Raw genomic sequence first — 23,769 nt, 5'->3', positions numbered from 1 at the left:
TAGGAACATTGATGAGAGAAACATCGATCAGCTGCCTCCTGCACACCTCCTGTTTTGTTTTGTTTTGTTTTATTTTATTATTTTTTATTTTATTTTATTTTATTTATTTTATTTTATTTTATTTTATTTTATTTATTTTATATTTTATTTTAAGGCCTGACAGTGCTGAGCTGTGTAAAGGACTGGAAGGGGCAGGCAGGGACAACACAGCAGACAGAGGGGAGTTGGTGAGAGAGGTTTGGAGGGCGAGGAGAGGACCCTGAGGCCACAGACCTGAGGGCTGAGTGGCCTGGGAGCTTGACTGCAGCCCTGGGGGTTTGGGGGGGGGGGGGGCTGGGCACCCGGACTGCTGCGCTCGGACCTGCCTCGCCCCACCGGGGTCTGGGACAAAGTCCTGGGCCGGTGCAGGACTTGGTAAAAAATAACTAATTTTTCTTTTTAAGGAAAAGCTCTGACTCAGGCCTTTTTCTTTCCTCAACAGCAACATCCTTGCTTGGGCCGGAGCCACAGAGCTGCCCAGGGTCCCGTGGCCTCCCCAGGGCCACGCTGACCCTGCTCCGGGCTCCGGGCTCTCCTTGGGAGGCTTTGCCGGCTCCCGGTGAGTGGGATCCAGGTAAGTCCTGGGGCCCATACAGCCGGGAGGGGCCAGGCCAAGGACCCACTGGCCTGGTAGTGCCCTGGGGCAGTCAGGGCCTGCACGCCTCCGGTGCTGCATGGGGACATGAGGCTCGGGTGCTGCTGCCACCCGGGCCTGTGACTGTGTGGTCAGAGGGACTGGAAACCCACACCCCGATCGCCCAGGAGTGCTCCCTCCTTCAGCAGAGCCTCCAGCCCCGTGCCCCCCGCTTCCCGCCCTCCTCTGCCCCCAGAGGTGAGAAACCCGGCTTCCTGCAGGGAGGGGTGAGGCAGGGGGCCAACCAGCTGCCTGGGGCCTCGGTGACTCGGGTGGGGGTGGGGGTGTTTATGAGCAGCGAAACGGCTGTAAAAGTGGCACCTGGGCTCCTCACGGCCTGGCCACCCCTCCCGGCTGGCCCTGGACTGGAAAAGCTTCCAGGAGCCTGGAACCCGCGGATGAAGGCTTAGGTGCAGGCTCAGCCAGGTCAGAGGTCAGCCGGGGGTGAGAGGTCAGTCTGGGATCAGGGTTGAGACAGGGAACTGAGGCTGATGTGGGGGACAGAGCATCGGGCTCTGGGGGCCATGGCCCCCAGCCCCTACCCCAGCTCAGCCGGGACAGGAGGTTCTCAGAGAGCAAGGTCGGCTGCAGAGGGGAGGCCTGGGCCTCGGCTGGCGCTCATCCCGGCCCGGCCCAGCGTCCCCTGCACTCAGACCAGTCCCTGCTCCCCTTCTGAGATGCCGAGACCTCTTAGCTTCTCCCTCTGGGCCTCAGGCTGGAGTCAGAGAGGGGAGCCCCACAGGGACTCACTCCCCCTCCCTGCCCCACCCGGGCCTTTCAAAATGCCATTGAAACTGACCCGACTGACCAGAAACCGGCCTGGGCCCGGGCCTGCCTGTCAGAGGGCAGGCGCCGCTCCAGTTAATGTGTGGCTCTTTAACTAGAGCCTGGGGGGTTAGAGGGCCGCGCCCCACCCGCCGTGCTGGAATGTCCAGCCTGGACGCGGAGACACCTGCCTGATGGCCACAGCAGCACCCGTGGGCCCAGAGCCCACAGGCCCCTCTCTGCAGTCCCATCCACGGCGCACCCGCTCCTTCCGAGTGAAAACGGTGTTTCCAAATCTCAGCTTTCCATCAGACCCACGAGGACTCCCCCGCAGCCCCCACCCCTCAGTGCATGTTGTTTTACCATCACCAAGGGCCGTCGTTGTCACAAAACTTGGCATAGAATCGCTTAGAAAGAGCCACCGCTGAGCCCCTGGGGCTGCGACGCTGAGAAGCCCGGTGCTCTGGGCGCCTGGGCCTCTGTCACAGCGGGGCCACGGCGTCGGGAGCAGGGGCGCCCACATCAGAGCCCGCGCCTGGAGGAGATGGGACACGGGGCCCAGGCAGAGAGCAGTCCTGCACAGGACTCTGCAGAGAAGGCCGGGGTGAGCCGGGGGAAGCCCTCACACAGCCCCGCTCGGACACCGGGACCCGGATCAGGGCAGTGAGGCCAGGAGGGTGGGGTGCAGCTGGTAAGGGAGTCTGCTGGCTGCCAGAGCGGCTGCAGCAACTGGATTTGTGCTTAGGGCTCGGGCTTGGGGACCCATTCACATGGAGGGGGAGGGAAGAGGGGTCGGGGAGCTCCGTGTCCACAGCCGAGTCTGGGGGAGACCCAGAGCCCGTGAGCCTGGACACCCATCCTCAGAGGCACTGAGACAGTCCAGTTAAAGGTGCCCTTTGAGCCCTGACCGGTTCGGCTCAGTGGATGGAGCCTCGGCCTGTGGTCTGAAGGGTCCCGGGTTCAATTCGGGTCAAGGGCATGTACCTTGGTTGCGGGCACATTCCCAGGAGGGAGTGTGCAGGAGGCAGCTGATGGATGTTCCTAACTCTCTATCCCTCTCCCTTCCTCTCTGTAAAAAATCAATAAAATATATATATATTTTTAAAAGTGCCCTTTGAGTCACTGGCCCACCCTTTGTTACAGATGAGGAAACTGAGGCCCAGACAGCGGGAGAGTCGTGGTGCCCAGAATTCACACTTGGTAAGAGGGCAGGCGGAGGGGAGGGGCCGTCTGTCTGAATTCCATTTACTAGGACAAGCCCTCTTCTCCCTCCCCCCCTCCCCCCACCCACATTAGCTTCCTCCAACCGCCCGGAACCCCAGGCCCCTCCTGCGCCTCAGCTCCCCGGACTGGCCCTGAGAGGCGTGGACTTGGGGTCCCAGGCCCCCTCTCCGGCCGGTCAGGGTCCGCTAAAGCACCTAAGCCCCACCCCGCCCCAGACCCAAAGACGCCGCCCTCTCCCCCCCAAGGTGTGGGTCCCCGGACCAGAGCCTCCCCAGGGCTGGGTGTGCCGGCGTGGGAGCGAGAGGTGGGCCCGCGGGTGGGGGTCTGGCTGAGCCCTGGTCCCACGGCCTCCGGCCCGCTGCCCGGGGTGGAGTCCAGGGCGGAGCCGGAGACACAGGAGACCCCGACCCAGGAGACCCCCGACCCGGGAGACCCCTCCTCCGACCCCAACCCAGGAGACCCCCCCTCCGACCCCGACCCGGAGACCCCCGACTCGGAGACCCCCCCCCTACCCGGGAGACCCCCGACTCGGAGACCCCCCCCACCCGGGAGACTCCCTCTACCCGGGAGACCCCCCCACCAGGAGACCCCCCTGACCCGGAGACCCCGGGGAGAGGAAGGGCGCGAGGCCGGAGGGCGGGGCGGGCACGGGCGAGAGAGGGGGCCGCGCAGCCTCCCCAGGGCCCGTCCCGCCGAGGGCCCGAGAGCGCACCCCGCGCCCTGGGCGGAGGCCTCCCCGCCGCGGGCCTCGCCGCCGGCCGCGTGCGCCCCGGCGCGGCCTCCGAGCGGAGCGGCCCGGGGGCGGGAGGCCGCGGCGGGAGGCGGCGCCGGGCGGGAGGGGAGGCGGCCGCCCGGGCGGGAGCGCGGCGGCGGCTCCGGGCGGCGGGCGGGGCGCAGGCGGCGGCGACCCCCGAGCTCCATGAGGCGCCCCCGGGGCCGCGGGCGGGGCGCGCTCCCGGGGGGCCCGGCGGGGGGCCCCCGACGCCCATGGCAGGGCGGGGGCGGCGCGCTCCGAGTGAGTCGGGTCCGGGCGCGGGGGGCGCGGGGGGCGCGGGGGCGCGGGGGCGGCGGGGCCGGTCCGCTCGGGTCAGCCCGGCGCCGCCGGAGCCCGAGCCGCCGCCGGCTTTTCGGGAACTTGCGGGCGTTCCCGCGGGAGGGGCGGGAGGCGGCGGGCCGGGCCGGCCGGGCTGCGGAGGACGGAGGCCGCGGCCGGGAGCTGGGGACCGACGGGCGGACGGGCTGGGCGCCCGGCAGCAGGCGCGCTCCGCGCGGGCGCAGCGGAACCCCCGCCGGGATGGGGCCGGGGCCCGGGATGGGGACCGGGACGGGGATGGGGCGGGGACGGGGGCGCTGGAGGCGGCCGGCGAGAGAGGGACCCGAGGGTTCGCGGCGCTGGAGCCCACGGCCCGACTCCGGAGGGCTCGGCTGGCGGCCGCGTTGGGACCCGCCCCGCGCCCCCCCGCGCGCCCGGAGCTAAAAATAACGGCCCGCGCCCCCCGCGGACCGCGACCCCGGCCCTCCCGCCCGCCCCTGGGCGGGGGCGCGCGGCTCCCGGTTCCCCAAAGAAAAGGGGAAGAGGGGCGGGCCGGGGGCGGGCCGGGGGCGGGGGCCGGCCATATGGATGTGATTTCTCCGCCGCGAGGCAGACGGGCCTCCGCAGCTCGGCGCCGCCCGCCGCCGCCCGCCGCCCCTGCCGCCCGGCCTCCCCGCCGCCTCCCCGCGCTCCCCGCGCTCGGCGCTCGGCGCATGGGCCCCGCGGCGGGTCCCGGGCCGGCGGGCCGCCGGGGGCTCCTGGGCGCGGCGTGGGCGGGGCCCCGGCCTAACGCGCTCTGACCCCCAGGGCCCGCGGCGGCTGCCCCGAGGGACAGGGCCCTAGGCGGCGGCCATGGGGGCCCGGATCGCGCCCGGCCTGGCGCTGCTGCTGTGCTGTCCGGTGCTGGGCTCCGCGTTCGCCCTGGTAAGTCCCGCCGGGGCTGCGGGAGGAGGGGCGTTGGGGTGCAGAGTCCCCTGAACTTTGCATGCGGGTCCTCTGCCTCCGGGTGCCTGCATCCTGGGTTCCAAACTTTCTGAAGGCTGGGCTTGGGGTCCCAGGGCTGGAGGCCTGTGGTTGGGGACCCCTGTCTTCCCCTGTGCGAGCACCCTGCCTGGCTGGTCTCCCACGGGGATGACAGTGGGACTGGCCGGAGCTGGGCTTTGGCCCGGAGGTGCGGCCACACTCCGCTCTGGGCCTCTGCTTTCTGCACGGTTTGTTCGCAGTCAGGCCGGGCCGGGGGCTGAGGTCAGAGTCGCCCAGGCAGGGGCAGGATGCAGGGACCCTCCAGCTCTCAGGGTCCCCTGCGTGTGCACACACACACACATACACACACACGCGTGCGCGCGGCTTTCCCAGAGTGGAAGCCTTTTTCCGTGGAGAGGCACATGTGGCGTGGGAAGGAGCCCCGGCCTCACAGAACATTCCTAAGGAGAAGGGGCCAGGGAAGATGGGGACCCCATCTGTAACCTCCTGAGGGGCCAGAGGAGGAAGGATGGGGTGAGGAGGGAGAGAGAAGGGGTGGGGGTGCAGATCGAGCTCCCTGGAAAAGCAGGAGTAGGACCAGCAGGTGAAGAATAGGGGGCACTGGAGGGGCAGGGGGGCGGCCTTTTCTCGGAGCATCCCTCAGATCCCCCCAGCCGTCCCGGACCGTCCCTCAGATCCCCCCAGCCGTCCCGGACCGTCCCTCAGATCCCCCCAGCCGTCCCGGTCCGTCCCTCAGATCCCCCAGCCGTCCCGGTCCGTCCCTCAGATCCCCCAGCCGTCCCGGTCCGTCCCTCAGATCCCCCCAGCCGTCCCGGACCGTCCCTCAGATCCCCCCAGCCGTCCCGGTCCGTCCCTCAGATCCCCCCAGCCGTCCCGGTCCGTCCCTCAGATCCCCCCAGCCGTCCCGGTCCGTCCCTCAGATCCCCCCAGCCGTCCCGGTCCGTCCTCAGATCCCCCCAGCCGTCCCGGTCCGTCCCTCAGATCCCCCAGCCGTCCCGGTCCGTCCCTCAGATCCCCCAGCCGTCCCGGTCCGTCCCTCAGATCCCCCAGCTGTCCAGGTCCGTCCCTCAGATCCCCCCAGCCGTCCCGGTCCGTCCCTCAGATCCCCCCAGCCGTCCCGGTCCGTCCCTCAGATCCCCCCAGCCGTCCCGGTCCGTCCCTCAGATCCCCCCAGCCGTCCCGGACCGTCCCTCAGATCCCCCCAGCCGTCCCGGTCCGTCCCTCAGATCCCCCCAGCCGTCCCGGTCCGTCCCTCAGATCCCCCCAGCCGTCCCGGTCGGGCGGGAGGAAGCTGCGGAGGCTGCCGGCCGAGGTGCCCTCGGGCCGCCACCTCCCGCCCGACGCCCAGGTGAGGCATTTCCTTCAGGAAGACCGGAGGCCGCGGCCTCAGGCGAAGGAGGGCTGGAGCTCTGGGCCCTCCCCCCTGCCAGTGCCTGCTGACCTTGAGCTGTCCTCGCGCCTCAGTGTTCCCATCTGTGAAAGACCTCCGCTCCCGATCCAAGGCTCCTCGCTGCGCCCCGAGCCCGAACCCAGCTTCCCACGGGGGGGGGCCGGGGAGCCCTGGTGACGGCCGGGGCCCAGAGCCATTTCCCACCCTCCCCTGGGCCACCCCCTTCCCCAGGCGCTCAGCTCCCTGGGCAGAGCCACCGGCCCAGTCTGTGTACACACACGTGTGCGCATGACGTTGGAGGGATAGACGGGGCCACGGGCTTGGTGTCTTGCGAGTGTGCCTGCATGTCAGAGCAGGGCTGTTCTCTGGGTCTGTGAGTGTCTGAGCCGTGGGTGAGCTCACGCGTGTGGGAAGCTGTGGTCTGCACACGCCTGGCGGGAGCAGGGTTGTGCTTGCATGTGTGTGCGTCTGCGGACACCTGGGCGCCAGGTCTGTCAGTTCTGAGACTCGGTGTAGCTGTCTACTCACCAGACAGCGTTCTGAGCACTGGACATAGGAAGTAGTTTGTCTTTCCAGCAAGCCTCTTGGGAAGGTTCTGCTGTTGTCCCGGTTGTAACGGCCTGAACCACACAGCCACTGGGGCCGTGACTGGCTGTGTGCCAGCCCCACGCCAGCGCTGTGCCCGTAGGGGAGAGGATTACGGTGCCCGGGGCCCACACTGAGGTAGGACAGGAGAGGCGCCAGGCCTGGTCTGCCCGGGGCCGTGTTGGGGCACCTGTGGCCGGACTGGAAGGACGGGAGCACCCTGGACCCTCCCTGCTTCAGGGCTAGAGGACAGGGGTGGAGTCACTCACTCCCTGTGATCCCTGGGCTGAGGGGGAGCCCGCGAGAGGCTGCCCATCTGCTCCTGAACCAGGCACGGCTTCTCCCACCATGCCCACCTGCCTGAGCTGGTGCCCACCGTGCCCGCCTGCCTGAGCTGGGGCCCAGCCCGTGTGCCGCCTGCCCAGCCAGCCCCAGGACCCAGCTCGCCCCTCCAGGCACCTCCCGGTTGGGGGACTGGAGAGCATCCCACTGGGAGCAGGCTTGGCCGTGGTCAGACTCGGCCGGTCCTCAGTGCGCACAGGGCCTGAGAGGCCTGTGAGGCAGGGCGGGGGTGAAGTCTGGAGGGAGGGGTGGACGGACCCACAGACCGTGAACAGGGGGCTCCACCCTGAGGACACCTGCAGGAGAGCCTGCAGGAGGGAGGCGGGAGGTCAGCGTAGGGCCTGGCCTCACCTGTAGAGGCCTGAGTCAGATCCAGAAGGACTGGGCGAGGACAGAGGGCCCCTCCCAGCCGCTGGGGCAGCTCGGCCGGAGACAGGCTCGCTCCGGAGACAAGAAGGGACTGGGCTGTCCCCGGGTTCTGAGCTGGACCCGTCCCCGGCGTCCTCTCAGCCGCCCGCTCACCCACCATTTTACGGGCGTCCCGAGTGCCACAGCGAGTCCCTGCGAGGGGCTGAGCCGGGTCCCGGCTCCGAGCTGCTTCCTCCCTGAAGGGGGTACCTGGGCCGGCAGGAGCCGTGCCCACGCCGGTTCTCTTTTGCTTCCCTTTTCTAGAGAACAAAGCCAAATCTCGTTTTACTTTTTTAAATTTTTACTCCTAACTTCACGAGCACACTTATAAAAGGGTCAGATGCTACCAGTTAAACCACATCACCCGTGACTCCGCGCCCGCTCCCACGTCAGAGAAAACGGTGTCCAGCCGCCCGGGTAGGGCCGGCTTCCTCTGTGCCTTCCCAGAGGCGCTCGGTCCCGTCCCAGGTGTCTGTCCCCGGTTTTCAGGAAAATGGTATCGGGTCGTGGGCAGGGTTTGGGCCACAGCCTTTTTCTACGTAACAATGTGCCTCGACCCGTCTTTTATAATGCGGTGGGGTGTTCCAGAATGGGCCCCCAGGCCGCGCTCCCTGGAACGCACATTAGATAGTTTCTGCACGTGTGTACGTGTGTGTGTGCATGCGTGTGTGCGTGTACTTTGTGTATGCACACGTGTGCACATGTGTGCACGATCCTGGCCGTGGCAGGAAGCTCGTCGCAATGCCGTCCCCCTCTCCGGGAGCCGGTCCCCGGTGGACGTTTCTAGATTCTGTCTTTGCTGGGTCTGAGGACACGCGTGTTTCCAGGGTTCACAGACGGGGCTGCCCCACAGGCCTCGGGGCCGGGGCCTCTGCCCGCCTGGGCCGGCAGTCTGCCGGTGACCGGAGCTTTAGGACTTGCTGTTCGTTACGGTCCGTCTCCGAAGAGCTTGCTCGGAGCCATTACCCATCCCTCTCCTGGGCTGTTTGCCTTTCCGTATCGATTAGCTGAAGCTTTTTATATCACCTGCCCTTTACCCCCCCCCCGCCCGCCCCCACCCCGGCCGGGCTGCCTGTGGACGGGGGGAGGGGGGACCTCGGAACTTGTGTTTCCTTCGGAATGTTTTAATGAGGCGCCAGCAGCCTCCCGGATCCCTGTCCTGGGCTGTGGGGACACTCCCCCGGCCAGGAGAGGGAGGGAGTCCCAGGGGAAGGAAGCTCGAGGGGGGAGCTGTGCGCCCCGATGCAGAGGCGTGGGAAACCTCCATACCAGCCCCACCTCTGGGACCCCCGTTCGGGACGGCCGGTGCGGGGGCGGGCAGGCGAGGTGCAGACCCCTGTCCTCGCCGCGCGGCCCCACCGGCTCCGTCCGCTCCGGCCCGCAGTGTCCACGCCGGCCGGCCGGCCTCCCGCCCCTCCCCGCCAGGAACACAGGCGGCTTGTTCAGGAGCCGGGGGGGGGCAGTCCACACGTGTCGGCGGTGGCCGGCAGGAGTGTCCCTGCAGGGAGCCCGGTGGCCGGCCCCGGCCGGACAGGCAGGGCAGCCGGGGCGGGGAGAGCAGGCCCTGGTGTGAGACGCGGAGGGGCCAGCGCAGGTCCCAGAGTGCGGCCGGGAGCCGAGGTGCAGGAGGCCGGGTCAGAGGGCTCCGTCCCCCGAGGCTTCTCCTGGCCTGGGAGGCACAGCTGGAGCCGAGCACACGGCCGCGGCCGCCGGCATCTGCTCACCTGTGCGCCCACCTCCGCCCAGGCTGTCGCACGCGCTCCGCAGAGGTGTGCGGCCTGAGGAGAGCTGGTGCTGAGGCCGAGGGCGGGGTGGCTGGTCCCCCTCCCCGGCCTCCAGGCCTCCAGGCCCGGCCTCTGCCCGTTAGCGGGCGCTGAGCCCCCGTGTCCTGTCTGTAAGGCGGGTTGTGGTGGAGGGGAGGGACAGTGGCTAACATCCAGGAGCCGTGCTGGTGCCCGCAGGGAGGGGGCGCCGCGGCCGGGAGAGAGGTCCAGGGCGGCCACCAGGGACCTGCTGCCTCCTGAGGGGAGCACGAAGCCAGCAGCCGCCTCCCCGACCAGGCTGGGCCCGGGGGAGGGACAGAGGGGGGATGCGAGGACCCCAGGGCACCCGAGGCTGACGCCTGCCCCAGGGCAGAGTGTCCGGAAGAAGGATCCTGTGCCTCCTCCACGTTCCCGCAGGCGTGTGGAGTTTGGCAGCAGGAGAGGCCGGAGGGGAGTGGCTCCCCTCTGGTTGGTGGCTGGAGCTGGCTCTGCCCCACACGGTCACCATCACCCTCCACCCACCCGCCCCAGCCTTGTCACTGCCCCCCCACGGCCCCCACTGCCCCCCCCCGGCCCCCACTGCCCCCCCGGCCCCCACTGCCCCCCCCGGCCCCCACTGCCCCCCACGGCCCCCACTGCCCCCACTGCCCCCCCCGGCCCCCACTGCCCCCCCCGGCCCCCACTGCCCCCCCACGGCCCCCACTGCCCCCCCCAGCCCCCACTGCCCCCCCGGCCCCCACTGCCCCCCACGGCCCCCACTGCCCCCACTGCCCCCCCCGGCCCCCACTGCCCCCCCGGCCCCCACTGCCCCCCCACGGTCCCCACTGCCCCCCCCGGCCCCCACTGCCCCCCCACCGTCACTGTCGCCCCAGCCCTGAACTGTCAGTCCGCATGGGGTGGCCTTGGGAGTGAGCTGGGGGTGGGCTTAGGGGTGGGAGTGGGGTGGGGGTTGGAGTAGGGGGATGGGGGGGTTGGGCTGGGGGTGGGCTGGGGGTGGGGCTGGGGCTGAGCTGGGGGAGCTGATGGCCCCGGAGGGAGGGATGGTGGTGGCTGGCTTTCTCTTACTCTGGCTCCTGAACTCAGGAAATGAGAAACACATCCAGGCCTCTTGACCACACACTGCTGTCTCCCGGACGGCAGCTCCTGTTTGTAAATAACTCGCAGGCTCCCAGCCCCACAAACCCCAGCCCAGGGCTCCCAGGCAGGGCAAAGGTCAGGGCTGAGGTCAGGCACCACCGGCCCCAATGGCATGGTGGTAGTGATGCTGGTAGTAATAGCAGTTAGTGCCCATGACGGTGGTGGTGGTGCTGACGGTGGTGGTAGATGGTGGTGTTGGTCAAGGTGATAAGTGTGTGGTGGTGGTGGTGATGGTGGTGGTGCTGGTGGTGGTGGTGGTGGTGGTGATGGTGGTGGTGATGGTAATGGTGGTGGTGACGGTGGTGGTGCTGACGGTGGTGGTAAATGGTTGTGTTGGTCAAGGTGATAAGTGTGTGGTGGTAGTGATGGTGGTGGTGCTGGTGGTGGTGATGATGGTGGTGGTGATGGTGGTGGTGGTGGTGGTGGTGGTGGTGGTGATGGTGGTGGTGATGGTAATGGTGGTGGTGACGGTGGTGGTGCTGACGGTGGTGGTAAATGGTTGTGTTGGTCAAGGTGATAAGTGTGTGGTGGTAGTGATGGTGGTGGTGCTGGTGGTGGTGATGATGGTGGTGGTGATGGTGGTGGTGATGGTGATGGTGATGGTGGTGGTGGTGGTGGTGGTGATGGTGGTGGTGATGGTAATGGTGGTGGTGATGGTGGTGGTGATGGTGGTGGTGATGGTGGTGGTGATGGTAATGGTGGTGGTGGTGGTGATGGTGGTGGTGATGATGGTGGTGCTGGTGGTGGTGGTGGTGATGGTGGTGGTGCTGGTGGTGGTGCTGGTGGTGCTGGTGGTGGTGGTGATGGTGGTGGTGATGGTAATGGTGATGGTGGTGGTGGTGGTGGTGGTGGTGGTGGTGGTGGTGGTTACTGGTGGAAGCATGAGTTGTAACAGTAAATGGTAGAGAATGGGTGCTATGATCAGGTGGGGGCAGCTCCACAGGGGTCAGGGGTCAGACCCATGCAGCCTGAATCCCCAATACCAGAGGCACAAAGAGAACTTCCGGTTGGCCTTGGGGTGCTTGGATTGGGCAGTGGAGTTGTCCTCCCTCAAGCCCATGCCCCACAGCCCCCCTCATAGCTGACAGGTGGGGGCAGCAGCAAACACAGGGAGCTGCTCAGTGCTTCCCGGGGGCCACAGCATGGGGCTCAGCTGAGCTCTCAGCGTCCAGCTCAGTCCAGAGACACGCAGAAGCACGGACACCACGGACACCCACGGACACACTGACAGCAGCCTCTGCCCAGAGCACACGCACACGTGCATGTTCACACTTAGACTCATGTCCCACATATGCACACTGACACTCCCTGTGTGAGGGCAGAGGCAGGCACGCACATGCGCACACGCACACGCACACACACACGCACAGCCCGGCTAAGTGCACCCAGCAGAGCCCTGGGCCCACGGAGCCGACGGAGACTCCTGGGCTCGGGAAGCCCTGGCTGCTGCCGCCCAGAGACTCGATCAGTTAACTCCGCCCGCAGCCCAGCTCCTGCCCGGCCCAGCCAGCCTCGCCCCTCGCTCCTGCTCCTGCAAACCCCCAGACCGAGGCCCCGCCCAGCCTGGGGGGCGTGGGGGACAGTTCTGCCCTGTGGAGTCTGAGGGGACACGGCCTGGCCCTGGGGTGTCCCCGCCTCAGGGATGCATCCTGGGGGCTCCCTCACCGGCCGGGCACATGGAGCTGCTCCAGGGCAGGCGCCGCCTTCACCCTGAGTCCTTTCCACCCCAAGTCAGGGGAGCAGAGGCTGGGGTGCCCCCCCCCCCAGGCTCCTGAGAACAGCTGGCGCGGCCTGGGGCCGGAGGGAGCCCTGGCGGGCGGAGCGAGGCGGCTGGTACCGGGCAGCCTCCCGGGAGGCCATGGGGCGGGGATGGGCCCTTCCCGCCCGGCCGGCCGCCAGCAACCACCTCCCCGCTCCCCTGGGGTGCTCGTGGGAGGCGAGGCCCCTGCATTCAGGGCCAGGGTCCGGCGGAGGCTGGCGGCCCCCAGAGCCCAGCCCGCCCCTGCTCACTCCGTCCTCTCAGGCCCCCGAAGCCAATCCTGCACGCCTGTGCGGGCATTCCATCCCCCCTGCCCCCCAGAGCCCAGCCCGCCCCTGCTCACTGCGCCCTCTCAGGCCCCCGAAGCCAATCCTGCACGCCTGTGCGGGCCATTCCATCCCTCCTGCCCCCCAGAGCCCAGCCCGCCCCTGCTCACTCCGTCCTCTCAGGCCCCCGAAGCCAATCCTGCACGCCTGTCCGGCCATTCCATCCCCCCTGCCCCCGGAGCCGCGAGGGTTCCTGGCTGCAGAGGGGACTCCGCCCCCGTTCCCCCTCAGAGCCGGCTTCCCGCGTGTGAAACGGGAGCCGCAGGCAGACTTCCCACTTTCTGGGGGAAGGGTCTGGGAGCGGGCGGGGGAGGGCGCCCCTCAGGGGAAGGCGTGGGACCGGCTGCCGCCTGGCCTGCGCTGACCTCCGACCTGGTAGGTGGATGTCGATGACGTCATGACCAAAGAGGAGCAGATCTTCCTGCTGCACCGAGCCCAGGCCCAGTGTGAGAAGCGGCTCCGAGAAGTCCTGCAGCGGCCAGGTGGGCGGGGCGGGGCGGGGCGGGGCGGGGAGGCGGGAGCCAGGCTGCAGACCCCAGTGGCATCGGGGAGGTGGGGCGGTTCAGGCCAGACCAGTGGTTGAGCACCGGCCTAAGAGCCGGGTTGCAGGCTCGGTCCCCGCATGGGGTGTGCGGGGGGCATCCGGCCGATGTTGCTCTCTGTCCCTCTCTCCTCCCCCCTCGCTAAAAATCCATGAAGACGTATTTTTAAAAGTAAAATAAAAAAGTCAGCAGGCTCAGAAGGAGGGGCACCCCCGCTGGGAAGGGGGGATTAGGCGGTGTGAGGACAGCTGACGTTGAGTCGCCCCACGCTGCTTACACCCGTGAGGCACGGACCCCCTAGGGAGCTTCCTGACGGCCCAGGAGGAGAGGGAGGGCCCCCAGGGAGGCTCCTGGGCGGGGGCTGAGGGTCCGTGGGGCCGGATGGGAGCCTGGGAGGCTGAGGACGGTGTCCGTGGTCCGTCCGTCTGGTCACTGTCCGGGAGGGTGCCGGCCTGGGGTCGGGTGGGGGGACTTCTCAGCCCCCGCTCGTCTCCCACTGGCTTTTGTCTGGAGCCCCTTTCCTGGACGTGGAGTGGGGCCTTGTTAGCGCCCGTCCAGACCTCGACATCGGTCTGGCTCATCTCATCAGCCGGAGGAAGCCCAGGCCCGGAGGACCAGCTGACCAGAGCCGGCCCTCGCCGAGCTGGCCTGGGGCTGCGGGGGAGGAGGCGGGCACTCCGGGCGAACAGGACGCGGTGCGGACACGCTCGCCCGTCCTCTCCCACGCACAGACTCCCGGCTCCCACAGCACGCCCCCCGCGGGGCCGGCCCTGCCCGTCAGCTCGGGCCCCGCTCCTCCTGGCTCTGCGTCCCGAACCCGCTTCCTCCTCGTTGTGGCTGCACCGCCTGCCCCTGGCCGTCTCCCCTCGTCCCCCAGCCTGCCCCCCCACCGTCTCCCCAGCCTGCCCCCCGGCCCCGTCTCCCCTCAGCACCCAGCCTGCCCCCCGGCCATCTCCCCTCATCCCCCAGCCTGTCCCCCGGCCGTCTCCCCTCGTCACCCAGCCTGCCCCCCGCTGTCACCCAGCCTGCCCCCCGGCTGTCTCCCCAGCCTGCCCCCGGCCGTCTCCCCTCGTCACCCAGCCTGCCCCCCGCCGTCTCCCCTCGTCACCCAGCCTGCCCCCCGCTGTCACCCAGCCTGCCCCCCGGCTGTCTCCCCAGCCTGCCCCCGGCCGTCTCCCCTCGTCACCCAGCCTGCCCCCCCGCCGTCTCCCCTCGTCACCCAGCCTGCCCCCCGCTGTCACCCAGCCTGCCCCCCGCTGTCACCCAGCCTGCCCCCCGCTGTCACCCAGCCTGTCCTCCAGCCTGTGGCTGCCCCGGGTGCAGGCAGGCAGAGGCACAGCCGCCCCGTCCAGGTGTCTGCACTCGGCTTCCCCGTTCCCCCGCCCGACGGGGCACGCAGGGCCTGACTGGCTGCAGCCTGAGGGGCGCAGGGAGACTGAGGGAGGCTTTGCCGTGAGGAAGAGAGACCTCAGGCCTCTCCGGGGAGAGGGCCAGGCCCCTCGATGGGTCTCCAGGTCCCTGTGGGTCCAGTCGGGCAGCGGAGGCAGACGGCCTGCCCGGCCCGGACAGCGGAGGCTCTTGCTCTCCCCACCGGCAGCCTCTGGCCCTGCCCAGGGCGGGGTCCTCTCCCGGTGTAACCTCTGCCAGGCGCCCCCTGGTGGCCTCCGCCCGGGGTGGGGACACCATCTGCCTCCCAGCCCTCGGTGGGCCCCCCGGGAGCCACCCTGTGGCTCTGCACCGGAGGCACCCCCTGTCCTCTCAGCTCCAGCAGCTGGGGGCCGGCGGACAGGGCAGGACCCGGTACAGCCTGGGGGTCGGGCAGGAGGTGCCCGGTCCTGGCTGCCGCGCTGAACTGGACCTGCTTCCTGCAGCCGACATCCTGGGGTCGGACAGAGGATGGGCGTCCGCGGCCCCGGGCAGGCCCAGGAAGGAGAAGGCTCCCGGGAAGCTCTACCCCGAGCCCAGGGACAAAGAGGCGCCCCCTGGCGGCCGGCGCCGAGGTACGTCCACGCCTCCCTGTCCACATCTTCCCTGTCCACGCCTCCCCTGTCCACACGTCCCCTGTCCACACGTCCCCTGTCCACACGTCCCCGTCCACCCATCCCCGTCCACACCTCCCCGTCCACCCATCCCCGTCCACACCTCCCCTGTCCACCCATCCCCGTCCACACCTCCCCGTCCACGCCTCCCCATGTCCACACCTCCCCTGTCCACCCATCCCCGTCCACGCCTCCCCGTCCACACCTCCCCTGTCCACGCCTCCCCGTGTCCACGCCTCCCCGTGTCCACACCTCCCCTGTCCACGCCTCCCCCTGTCCACACGTCCCCCTGTCCACGCCTCCCCGTGTCCACATGTCCCCTGTCCACGCCTCCCCCTGTCCACGCATTCCTGTCCACGAATCCCTCGGAGGCAGCTTGGACTGCCCACCCCACCGCTCACCCCCCCCACTGCCCCCCGAAAGCAGGGGAGGGGCTGGGAGGAGACAGAGCAAGGGGGCAGCAGGAAGAGGCAGGCAGGCTGGTTGGGCTCAGCCCCCTGGAGGTGCAGGCAGATAATTTGCCCCCCCACCATTCTAGGGGTGGGGGTACCCAGGACTACAGCCCCTTCCATAGAGAGAGATCCACAGAGGCAAGAGAGGGTGGGAGGGACCCTGAGACAGAGACACACAGGCAGGAGAGGGTGGGAGGGATCCCGAGACAGAGACACAGGCAGGAGAGGGTGGGAGGGACCCCGAGACAGAGGCAGGAGAGATGGAAAGGGTCCAGGAGGTTCCCACTGGGACAGGGGACTCAGTGTTTCAGAGGTGGATGCACTGAGACACAGCGAGGTGGCCACAGGGGCACCCGGGAGAGGAGGGGGCGGAGACAGCTGGACGAGGAGGGAGGAGGGTGGAGGGAGGAGGCCGGCAGGGCCCATTGTCCCCGGGGGCATAAGAAGAGACAGACGCCGCCCAGCGCAGCCACAGGCCGGTCTGAGCCGGCTGGGTGGGCAGCAGATTCCAGATGGGCCACATCTGGGCGGCTGTGGTCACCCCGTGGCTCCCCAGGGACCAGAGGGGATTGTGGGCCTGGCCAGGCGGGGCTGGGAATTCGGTGCCCAGGACAGAGGGCCTTTCACCACGCCGGGCGGGGCGGCCATCCAGGCAGCCCTCCAGGTGGCGGGACAGTCCCAGGGCTGGAACCCTGCAGGGGAAGAAGGGAGCGGGGAAGGCAGGACGGGGCAGCTCAGGAGCTGGGGACCTCTGAGGCCACATAGCTCTCGCCCGGAGCCACCTGCCTGGCATCCGATCCGCAGGGAGCACTAGACCGCCCCTCCCTGATCGCGGAGCCGCACCCAGCGCGGGCGGCCGGAGGGCGGAGGCCACTGTGGACGGGACGCCAGGGCCTGGCGGGCACTGGCCACCGGACGGCCTCCGGTCTGGGTCCGGCGGGTCCCCTAGGAAGTTCTCAGCTGGGGGTTAGCCCAGAGCTGGGCCTTCTCCAGGGGCACCAGGAAGTGAGGCCAAGGCCAGAGAAGAGAGGGGCCTGGCCCGGGCTGAGCCTTGGGCTCTCACCGAGCAAATCACTGCCCTCCTGGCCTCCGCCAGCCTCCTGGCCATACCTGCCCCGGGGCGGGGGGATGGGAGGGGAGATCTGAGGCCGGGTGGGTGCAGGGCACAGTCTCCTCAGAACACTCGGGCCTGAGTTCTCCCGTCCTGGGGTGCCACTGTCCTGGGGGAGCCACCGGCCCAGGTGCCCTCTGGTCAGACCGTGGACTTGACCGGGGCCCACCTTGTCTGTGGGCACAGGGCGCCCCTGCCTGCCCGAGTGGGACCACATCGTGTGCTGGCCGCTGGGGGAGCCGGGCGAGGTGGTGGCAGTGCCCTGTCCCGACTACATCTACGACTTCAACCACAAAGGTGAGGTGGCCGGGGAGGGGCCTGGGACACGGGACCGGAGCTCAGGCTTCGGGGCGGCCGCCTGACCGTCCGCGGACCCGCAGGCCATGCCTACCGTCGCTGTGACCGCAACGGCAGCTGGGAGCTGGTGCCCGGGCACAACCGGACGTGGGCCAACTACACGGAGTGCCTCAAGTTCCTGACCAATGAGACGCGGGAGCGGGTGAGAGCCTCCCCCCTCACCTGGCGGGTGGCCCCGCACCTGGCGGCCCTGACGGGGCCTGACCTCTGACCCCCCCCCCCGTGTCCCCACCGGCACAGGAGGTGTTTGACCGCCTGGGCATGATCTACACGGTGGGCTACTCGGTCTCGCTGGCCTCCCTCACCGTGGCTGTGCTCATCCTGGCCTACTTCAGGTGGGCGGGGTCTAGACAAGTGGGGGGCGGGGCGATGGGAGGGTCTGTGCCCTATGGGCGGGGCTTTGAAGGGGAGGGGCCTGACCTGGGGGCGGGGCGGTGGAGGGAGGGGCCTAGCCCCGGGGGGTTAGGCTGCCCTGCCCTGCCCTGCCCGGCGGGTGTCCTGACCCCTGTCCGCGCCGCAGGCGGCTGCACTGCACCCGCAACTACATCCACATGCACCTGTTCCTGTCCTTCATGCTGCGCGCCGTGAGCATCTTCGTCAAGGACGCGGTGCTCTACTCCGGCTTCACGCTGGACGAGGCCGAGCGCCTCACCGAGGAGGAGCTGCGCGCCATGGCCCAGGCGCCGCCGCCGCCCGCTGCCCCGGCGCCCGCCGGCTACGTGAGTGCGCCCCGCTGCCCCAGCCCGCACCCCCAGGCCCCAGCCCGCACCCCCAGGCCCCAGCCCGCACCCCCAGGCCCCCAGCCCGCACCCCCAGGCCCCCAGCCCCCTGTCCCCGCCCCCAGCCCGCACCCCCAGGCCCCCAGCACCCTGTCCCCCCAGCACCCCCCCGTCCCTCTGTCCCCGCCCCCAGCCCGCACCCCCAGGCCCCCAGCCCCCTGTCCCCGCCCCCAGCCTGCACCCCCAGGCCCCCAGCCCCCTGTCCCCGCCCCCAGCCCGCACCCCCAGGCCCCCAGCCCCCTGTCCCCGCCCCCAGCCCACACCCCCAGGCCCCCAGCCCCCCTGTCCCCGCCCCCAAGCCCCCCAGCCCCCTGTCCCCGCCCCCAGCCCGCACCCCCAGGCCCCCAGCCCTCCTGTCCCCCCAGCCCCCAGCCCCCCAGCCCCCTGCCACCCGCCCCAGGTGAGGACCTGGACCAGAGCCCGCCCTCCTGGGACGTGACCAGCACGCTCCGCCCCGTGGCCCTACCCCCCCCCCTCCCCCCAGGCGCGCCGCCTCGGCTCACAGCCGGTCTCCTAGGCCGGCTGCCGGGTGGCCGTGACCTTCTTCCTCTACTTCCTGGCCACCAACTACTACTGGATCCTGGTGGAGGGGCTGTACCTGCACAGCCTCATCTTCATGGCCTTCTTCTCCGAGAGGAAGTACCTGTGGGGCTTCACAGTCTTCGGCTGGGGTACGCGGGCAGGGCAGGCAGCATGACCGGTCCCGAGGGACCGGGGCGCCACGAGGCTGACCCCACAGCATGTCCTGTCCGGGCAGGGGAGGCAGGGGAGGCAGGGGGCAGCCTGCCACCCTCCTGTGACTGGCCCTCCCGGGCTCAGGGGGCAGTGTGGCTGGGTGAGTTCGCTGGATGGGCTCAGCCTGGAGTTGGGGCTCAGCCCAGGAGACGGGGTGAGGAATCTCGGGGCCAAAGTCCAGCTCAGGCCCTGCCAGTGTGGCTCAGTGGGTAGAGTGTCGATCCTTGGACTGAAGGGTCCTGGGTTCGATTCCGGTCAAGGACACATGCTCAGTTGCAGGTTCTGGACCCTGGTGTGTGTCTCTCATTGATGTTTCTGTCTCTCCCTCTCCGTCTCCCTCCCATTCTCTCTAAGAACAAAAAGACCCAGCTCAGGATCTGAGTGGGATCCTGGGTCAGAGGTCAGCCTGGAGCTGGACTTGGGACCTGGGACCCTCCCCCCGAGAACCCTGTGAACACCAGTCCCCTCACTGTGTGAAGCTGCCGGCAGCCCGGGCCCCCCGAGTCAGGCACAGCCCCCTGCAGGAGGGCAGCTGGGCCTGCCCTTCCCGCCGGCTCTGGATTGAGCTGCTGATAATTGCCCATTATTGTTGGCAGTGCCAGGCCTGGCTGGGCTCTGGGCAGCTGGCCAGGCTGCAGAGGGGCAGGTCAGTGCTGGAGCCCTCAGCGCCCGGCACCCAGAGGCCCCCAGATCTACAGCCACAGCCTCCTGCCCCGTGGCACACCCTGACCTTGACCTCACCTGCAGCCAGCCCCGGAGCTGGAGGGGACCGAGACCTGGTCCCCAGAACGGAAGCCGGCTCTGGGGCTGGGGGGGGGGGGGCGCACAGGGAGTGTAACCCAGGCCACCCCTCCCCTCCCAGAGGTGCCAGGCCCAGGCTGGGCGCCCAGAGGTGCCATGGGCCATCTGAGCTGGCATCGGCCTGGGACCTGCGGCTCCCTCACAGGAACCCGCCCAGAGCAGCGCCTGGGGAGGAGGAACAGCCTCCGTGTGGCTGCTTCGGACTCTGGCTCTCACCAGGGCCCACGGGGGCTGTGTGTGCAGATGAGGGCAGAGGGCGGACGGGCCCTACGGGGAGGCGCTGGGCAGCACGTGCCAGGGCCCAGCTGTCACCAAGCAGCTCGTGTGCCGGGGTGAGGGGTCGGGCACAACGGGGGCGAGCTGGGGTGGACGAGGGGGACGGAGCTGGCGGGTGTGTGAGAAGAAGTCTCACGCGCTGTCCTCTGCACACAGGTCTGCCCGCCATCTTCGTGGCTGTGTGGGTCGGGGTGAGAGCCACGCTGGCCAACACGGGGTAGGTCCCGGGGAGAGGGGGCTGGGGTCGCACGGGCCCGAGCACCCTGGCACCCTCTTCCTCTGTGAAGCGGACAGCGGGCCTCCTGCCAGCGCCTGGAGTGGCCCCAGCCCGGGGTCACAAGAGGCCACTTCAGAACCGGTCTCTGACCTGTGTCCCCAACAGCTAATGGGCCCCTGGATAGGCTCTGGGTGGGAGCAGGACGGGGTGGGGGCTGACGCCTCAGCCTCCCGCAGGTGCTGGGACCTGAGCTCCGGGAACAAGAAGTGGATCATCCAGGTGCCCATCCTGGCCTCCATCGTGGTGAGCGGGGCGGCCGCAGGCCTGAGAAGCAGCCGACTCTGTCCCGGTCCCCCTCACGGCCCCGGAGAGCAGGCCTGGGCGGGCGTGGTCCCGCTCCCCGCCCCGCCCCGCCCCGCCCCGCCAGGAGGCCGCGCACACTCAGCCCCCTCCCTCCACAGCTCAACTTCATCCTCTTCATCAACATCGTCCGGGTGCTCGCCACCAAGCTGCGGGAGACCAACGCCGGCCGGTGTGACACGCGGCAGCAGTACCGGTGAGCACCCCCGGGCCAGGCCCTCAGAGGTCAGAGGTCAACATCCAGGCACCTCATACGAAAGCCAAGACTGAGGCTCCAGCGGGAGGACCCAGCTCCCTGGGGGGCCCCACCCAAGAGTGATGGGCTCGCTCCGGCCTCGGGCACCCCACAGCCAGCCCGGGCCCCTCGGCACCGGCCGCCGCACTGAGCCGGGGTCCTGAGGGCGGGAGCTGGTCCCAGGGAGTCCGAGGCGCAGGTGGGAGGGGCGGCGGAGTGGGCCAGGGGACAGTGAGGTGAGGCGGGCGGGGGCCACGGCAGGGCCCGAGGGGACTACAGCTGGTCCACTCCTGGTACAACCGAGCTGTCCACCCGGTGAGCTGGCTTGGCCTCCACTGGTGGCCGGAGCCTCAGGGCGCCTGGGCCGGCAGGCGGGGGGAGGGGCAGGTGCCGTGGGGGGCGGGCGGCCGGCCCTGACCTGCGCCCTGCCGGCCCAGGAAGCTGCTCAAGTCCACGCTGGTGCTCATGCCGCTCTTCGGTGTCCACTACATCGTCTTCATGGCCACGCCGTACACCGAGGTCTCAGGGGCGCTCTGGCAAGTCCAGATGCACTACGAGATGCTGTTCAACTCCTTCCAGGTGCGGGCCGGCCGGGCGGGCGGGCTGCTTCCCACGCCCGGCTCGCCCTAGCTCCGCCTCTCTCCTCCCACAGGGATTTTTTGTCGCCATCATCTACTGTTTCTGCAACGGCGAGGTGAGCAGTGAGCGGCGGGCGGCGGGCAAGGCCGGAGGCCGGAGGCCGGAGCCCTGCTCCTCCCGCGCTCCTGCCAGGTTCTTCCTTGGTGCCTCCGGAAGGTCCTGAGGCAGGGAGGTCTTCCCGGTGGCCAGGCTCAGGCTGTGCTGGGATTTGTGGGTCTCGCACCTCTGGGGCAGCTCAGTGTCTCCCCAGCCCCAGGGCCAAGTTCTCCGTCACCCAGATTGAGCGGCTCAGCCACCCTCGGGGCCCTCTGAGCCTCAGAGGTTCTGGGTGTGTCAGCTGCTGCAGCCAGACGCCGAGTCCTGGGCCTTGGAATCTTCCGGGAATTTGGGCTTGGGGTGACGGGCGGAAGAGGGGTCGGGCACTCCTGAGGCCCACCTCCTCCTGCCACCCAGGTCCAGGCTGAGATCAAGAAGTCATGGAGCCGCTGGACGCTGGCCCTGGACTTCAAGCGCAAGGCGCGCAGCGGGAGCAGCAGCTACAGCTACGGCCCGATGGTGTCGCACACGAGCGTGACCAACGTCGGCTCCCGCGCGGGGCTCGGCCTGCCCCTCAGCCCCCGCCTGCTGCCCGCTGCCGCTGCCAACGGCCACCCGCAGCCGCCCGGCCACACCAGGCCGGGGCCCCCGGCGCCCCAGACCTCGCCGCCCGCCCCGGCCATGTCCAAGGACACCGGCTTCCTCAACGGCTCCTGCTCGGGGCTGGACGAGGCCTCCGCGCCCGAGCGGCCCCCCGCCTTGCTGCAGGAGGAGTGGGAGACAGTCATGTGACCGGGGACCAAGGGTTGGACCTATGGACCAAGGGACGGACAGCCGGTGGTTGCCACCCCTGGCTGGGCTGGGAGGACAAAACTAAAACAAAAAAAAAGGAAACGGAAGCTTCCTGCTGTGGTCTGAGCTGGGGCCTGAGTCACTGCAGGGGGAGGGGCTGGGAGCCGGGGCTGTGATGCCCCACCTCAGGAGGGTCTAGCAATGGGCCGGGGTCAGAGCACTGTCCAGCAGGAGGGCCTGGGAGAGCCTGCGCTGCCCGGGTCCCTCGGTGCCACATGCTGGCCAGCGGCCCTGCAGGAGTGGGCCCAGCCTTTCCCTGCCACCAGCTGCCCCCTCGGCGCTGCCCACCTGGCCGCCCTTCAGCCAGGCTCCCCAGCAGCTGTCCACCCAGGGCCGACCTCGGATCCTTCGGGTCCCTGGCCACTTCCCCGCCCAGCCCGAGGCCCCTCCTGCCCGTCCCGTGGCCACGCTGTGCCCCTGGATGCTGGGACACTCGGGGAGCCCCCATGTGACTAAGGATGTGGCAGGCGCAGGGGGAGGCCTGGGCAGCCGGGGGAGGTCAGCGGGGTCCCTGCTCTGGCTCAGCGCTGTGGGAGCCTGCACTCTCACTCGCTGAGCATCCCCCCAACACCTCCCTTGGCCCCTGCCCAACACAGAGGCCCTCATTGCCCCGACACTCGGGACTGACCCAACCACAGTTCTGAGCTCCAGCCAACGGGCATCTTGCCCTGAAGGGGCCCCAGCCTGGCCCGCCCATCCCTCCTCTCAGCTCAGACCGTGTTCTCCAGGGACTTGGCATCTGGGAAGTGCTCCCCAACTCCAACAGCACCCCCTCATCGGAAGCTGGCAGGGTCACAAGGCCAGGACCCCGGAGCTGGCATGGCACCCAGCATCCCAGGCCACGCTCGCCTGACTTGCAGGTGGCAGGCAGGGCAGACAACTGTCCAGAGGCCTGGGGCTCCCTGTGATGACCTGCTCGGATGGCAGGGGCCCGGCCGGGGCCTGAGGGCCACTGAGCCACGCTGAGCCCAGGGCTGCTCGGGGAGAGCACAGTCTGTGACATGGAGGCAGGGGCAGGGCAGGCAGGCAGCGGGAGATGGTGATGGGGCGGGGGCGCTGTGAGGGAGGACTCCCGGGAGGCCCTGGCTCAGGGAGACCTATGCAGGGCAGACCTCAAACCCCCGGGCGTCTGGTGGCCTCCCCAGCTCAGGCTGCGGGACTCTGGACACTGGGCCTTCCAGACAACTCACCCGCCCACCCCACGGGCAGCCCCTGGGGCCCGAGCACTGGCCGCCTTCCTGTCCGGGTCCACAAGCCCCCACCCTCAGATCGGGGCCCAGACGGAGCGAGCCCTCCGCGCCCACTGGATGCCCTCTGGCGCAGGCTCAGCCTCGCCCGCAGTCAGGGCTCCACCCGCAGGCCGTGCTGGGCGCTCTGGCCGGGCTCCCGATCCAGCCGACTCCTCCAGGTGACGTGCCCCCGGGACGAGGCCAGGCTGGGCACCCCCGCCCCCGCCCGGCCGAGTCTGCCCAGGCCATCCAGGTGCTGGCAGAAGAAGTGGGAGCCCCAGGGGCCTGGCGGGCAGTCAGGACCCTGTTTGCCTGGAGCAGGGGCTGAAGCCAGGGTCACTTCTCGCATCGCGGCCTCGCGGCCGAGCCAACCCGCAGGGAACATGTAAACACCAGCGAGGCGGCGGCCGGGAGGAGGGCGCCCAGGACCCCGACCCCAGCCGAGCCGCCTCCGCCAGCGTCCGGCACCTTGTGGGCTACCCCGGACTCCGCGTCGCCCAGGAAGGTGGGAGAGGGCCCTGCAGACCCTGGAAGGAGGCACCCTGCCCGGGGCCCGGAGCACAGGGCGCAGAGCCGGCTGGGTGAGCCACAGCTCCCACGCAGAGTGGGTCTGGGGGCACAGGGTCCTCGAAGAGACGGCCCTGCCCACTCAGCCTGCAATGCTTTCTGGTCCAGTGGTCGCCCACCAGGGCTCCGTGAGGTCTGAAAGGAAGGCGACTG

General features: G+C 69.5%; 1 protein-coding gene across 5 annotated transcripts; it reads left to right on the top strand.

Moving 5' to 3' along the window:
• The first annotated feature begins 549 nt into the window (after positions 1 to 549).
• On the top strand, positions 550 to 21,846 carry PTH1R (parathyroid hormone 1 receptor). 5 transcript variants are annotated; one of them, XM_045578788.1, is made up of 16 exons: positions 550 to 598; positions 2,582 to 2,638; positions 4,503 to 4,619; positions 12,769 to 12,871; positions 14,803 to 14,931; positions 16,720 to 16,830; positions 16,914 to 17,032; positions 17,131 to 17,225; positions 17,411 to 17,609; positions 18,187 to 18,340; positions 19,638 to 19,698; positions 19,935 to 20,001; positions 20,160 to 20,254; positions 20,731 to 20,872; positions 20,946 to 20,987; positions 21,386 to 21,846. In XM_045578788.1, the coding sequence occupies exons 3-16, from the start codon at positions 4,548 to 4,550 to the stop codon at positions 21,758 to 21,760; spliced, it is 1,764 nt and encodes a 587-aa protein (XP_045434744.1). In that variant the 5' UTR covers positions 550 to 598; positions 2,582 to 2,638; positions 4,503 to 4,547; the 3' UTR covers positions 21,761 to 21,846. The 5 variants fall into 5 exon arrangements, with proteins under 5 accessions (XP_045434744.1, XP_045434747.1, XP_045434745.1 ...); XM_045578791.1 differs by lacking the exons at positions 550 to 598; positions 4,503 to 4,619 and adding an exon at positions 941 to 1,078 and having other exon boundaries at positions 2,581 to 2,638; XM_045578789.1 differs by lacking the exon at positions 550 to 598 and having other exon boundaries at positions 2,581 to 2,638.
• Positions 21,847 to 23,769: the final 1,923 nt, after the last annotated feature.

This window comes from Pipistrellus kuhlii, unplaced genomic scaffold, assembly GCF_014108245.1.
Source record: "Pipistrellus kuhlii isolate mPipKuh1 unplaced genomic scaffold, mPipKuh1.p scaffold_m20_p_103, whole genome shotgun sequence".
Classification (NCBI taxonomy): domain Eukaryota; kingdom Metazoa; phylum Chordata; class Mammalia; order Chiroptera; family Vespertilionidae; genus Pipistrellus; species Pipistrellus kuhlii.
The sequence above is the reverse complement of the archived record's forward strand: the minus strand, read 5'-3'. Positions and strand labels throughout refer to the sequence as shown.

Excerpts from the sequence above, each read along its gene's own strand:
- PTH1R (XM_045578788.1), top strand. The coding sequence starts at position 4,548 with ATGGGGGCCCGGATCGCGCCCGGCCTGGCGCTGCTGCTGTGCTGTCCG. Across the intron at positions 12,872-14,802 it reads AGAAGTCCTGCAGCGGCCAG|CCGACATCCTGGGGTCGGAC; the intron begins GTGGGCGGGGCG and ends TGCTTCCTGCAG. Across the intron at positions 14,932-16,719 it reads CCCTGGCGGCCGGCGCCGAG|GGCGCCCCTGCCTGCCCGAG; the intron begins GTACGTCCACGC and ends CTGTGGGCACAG.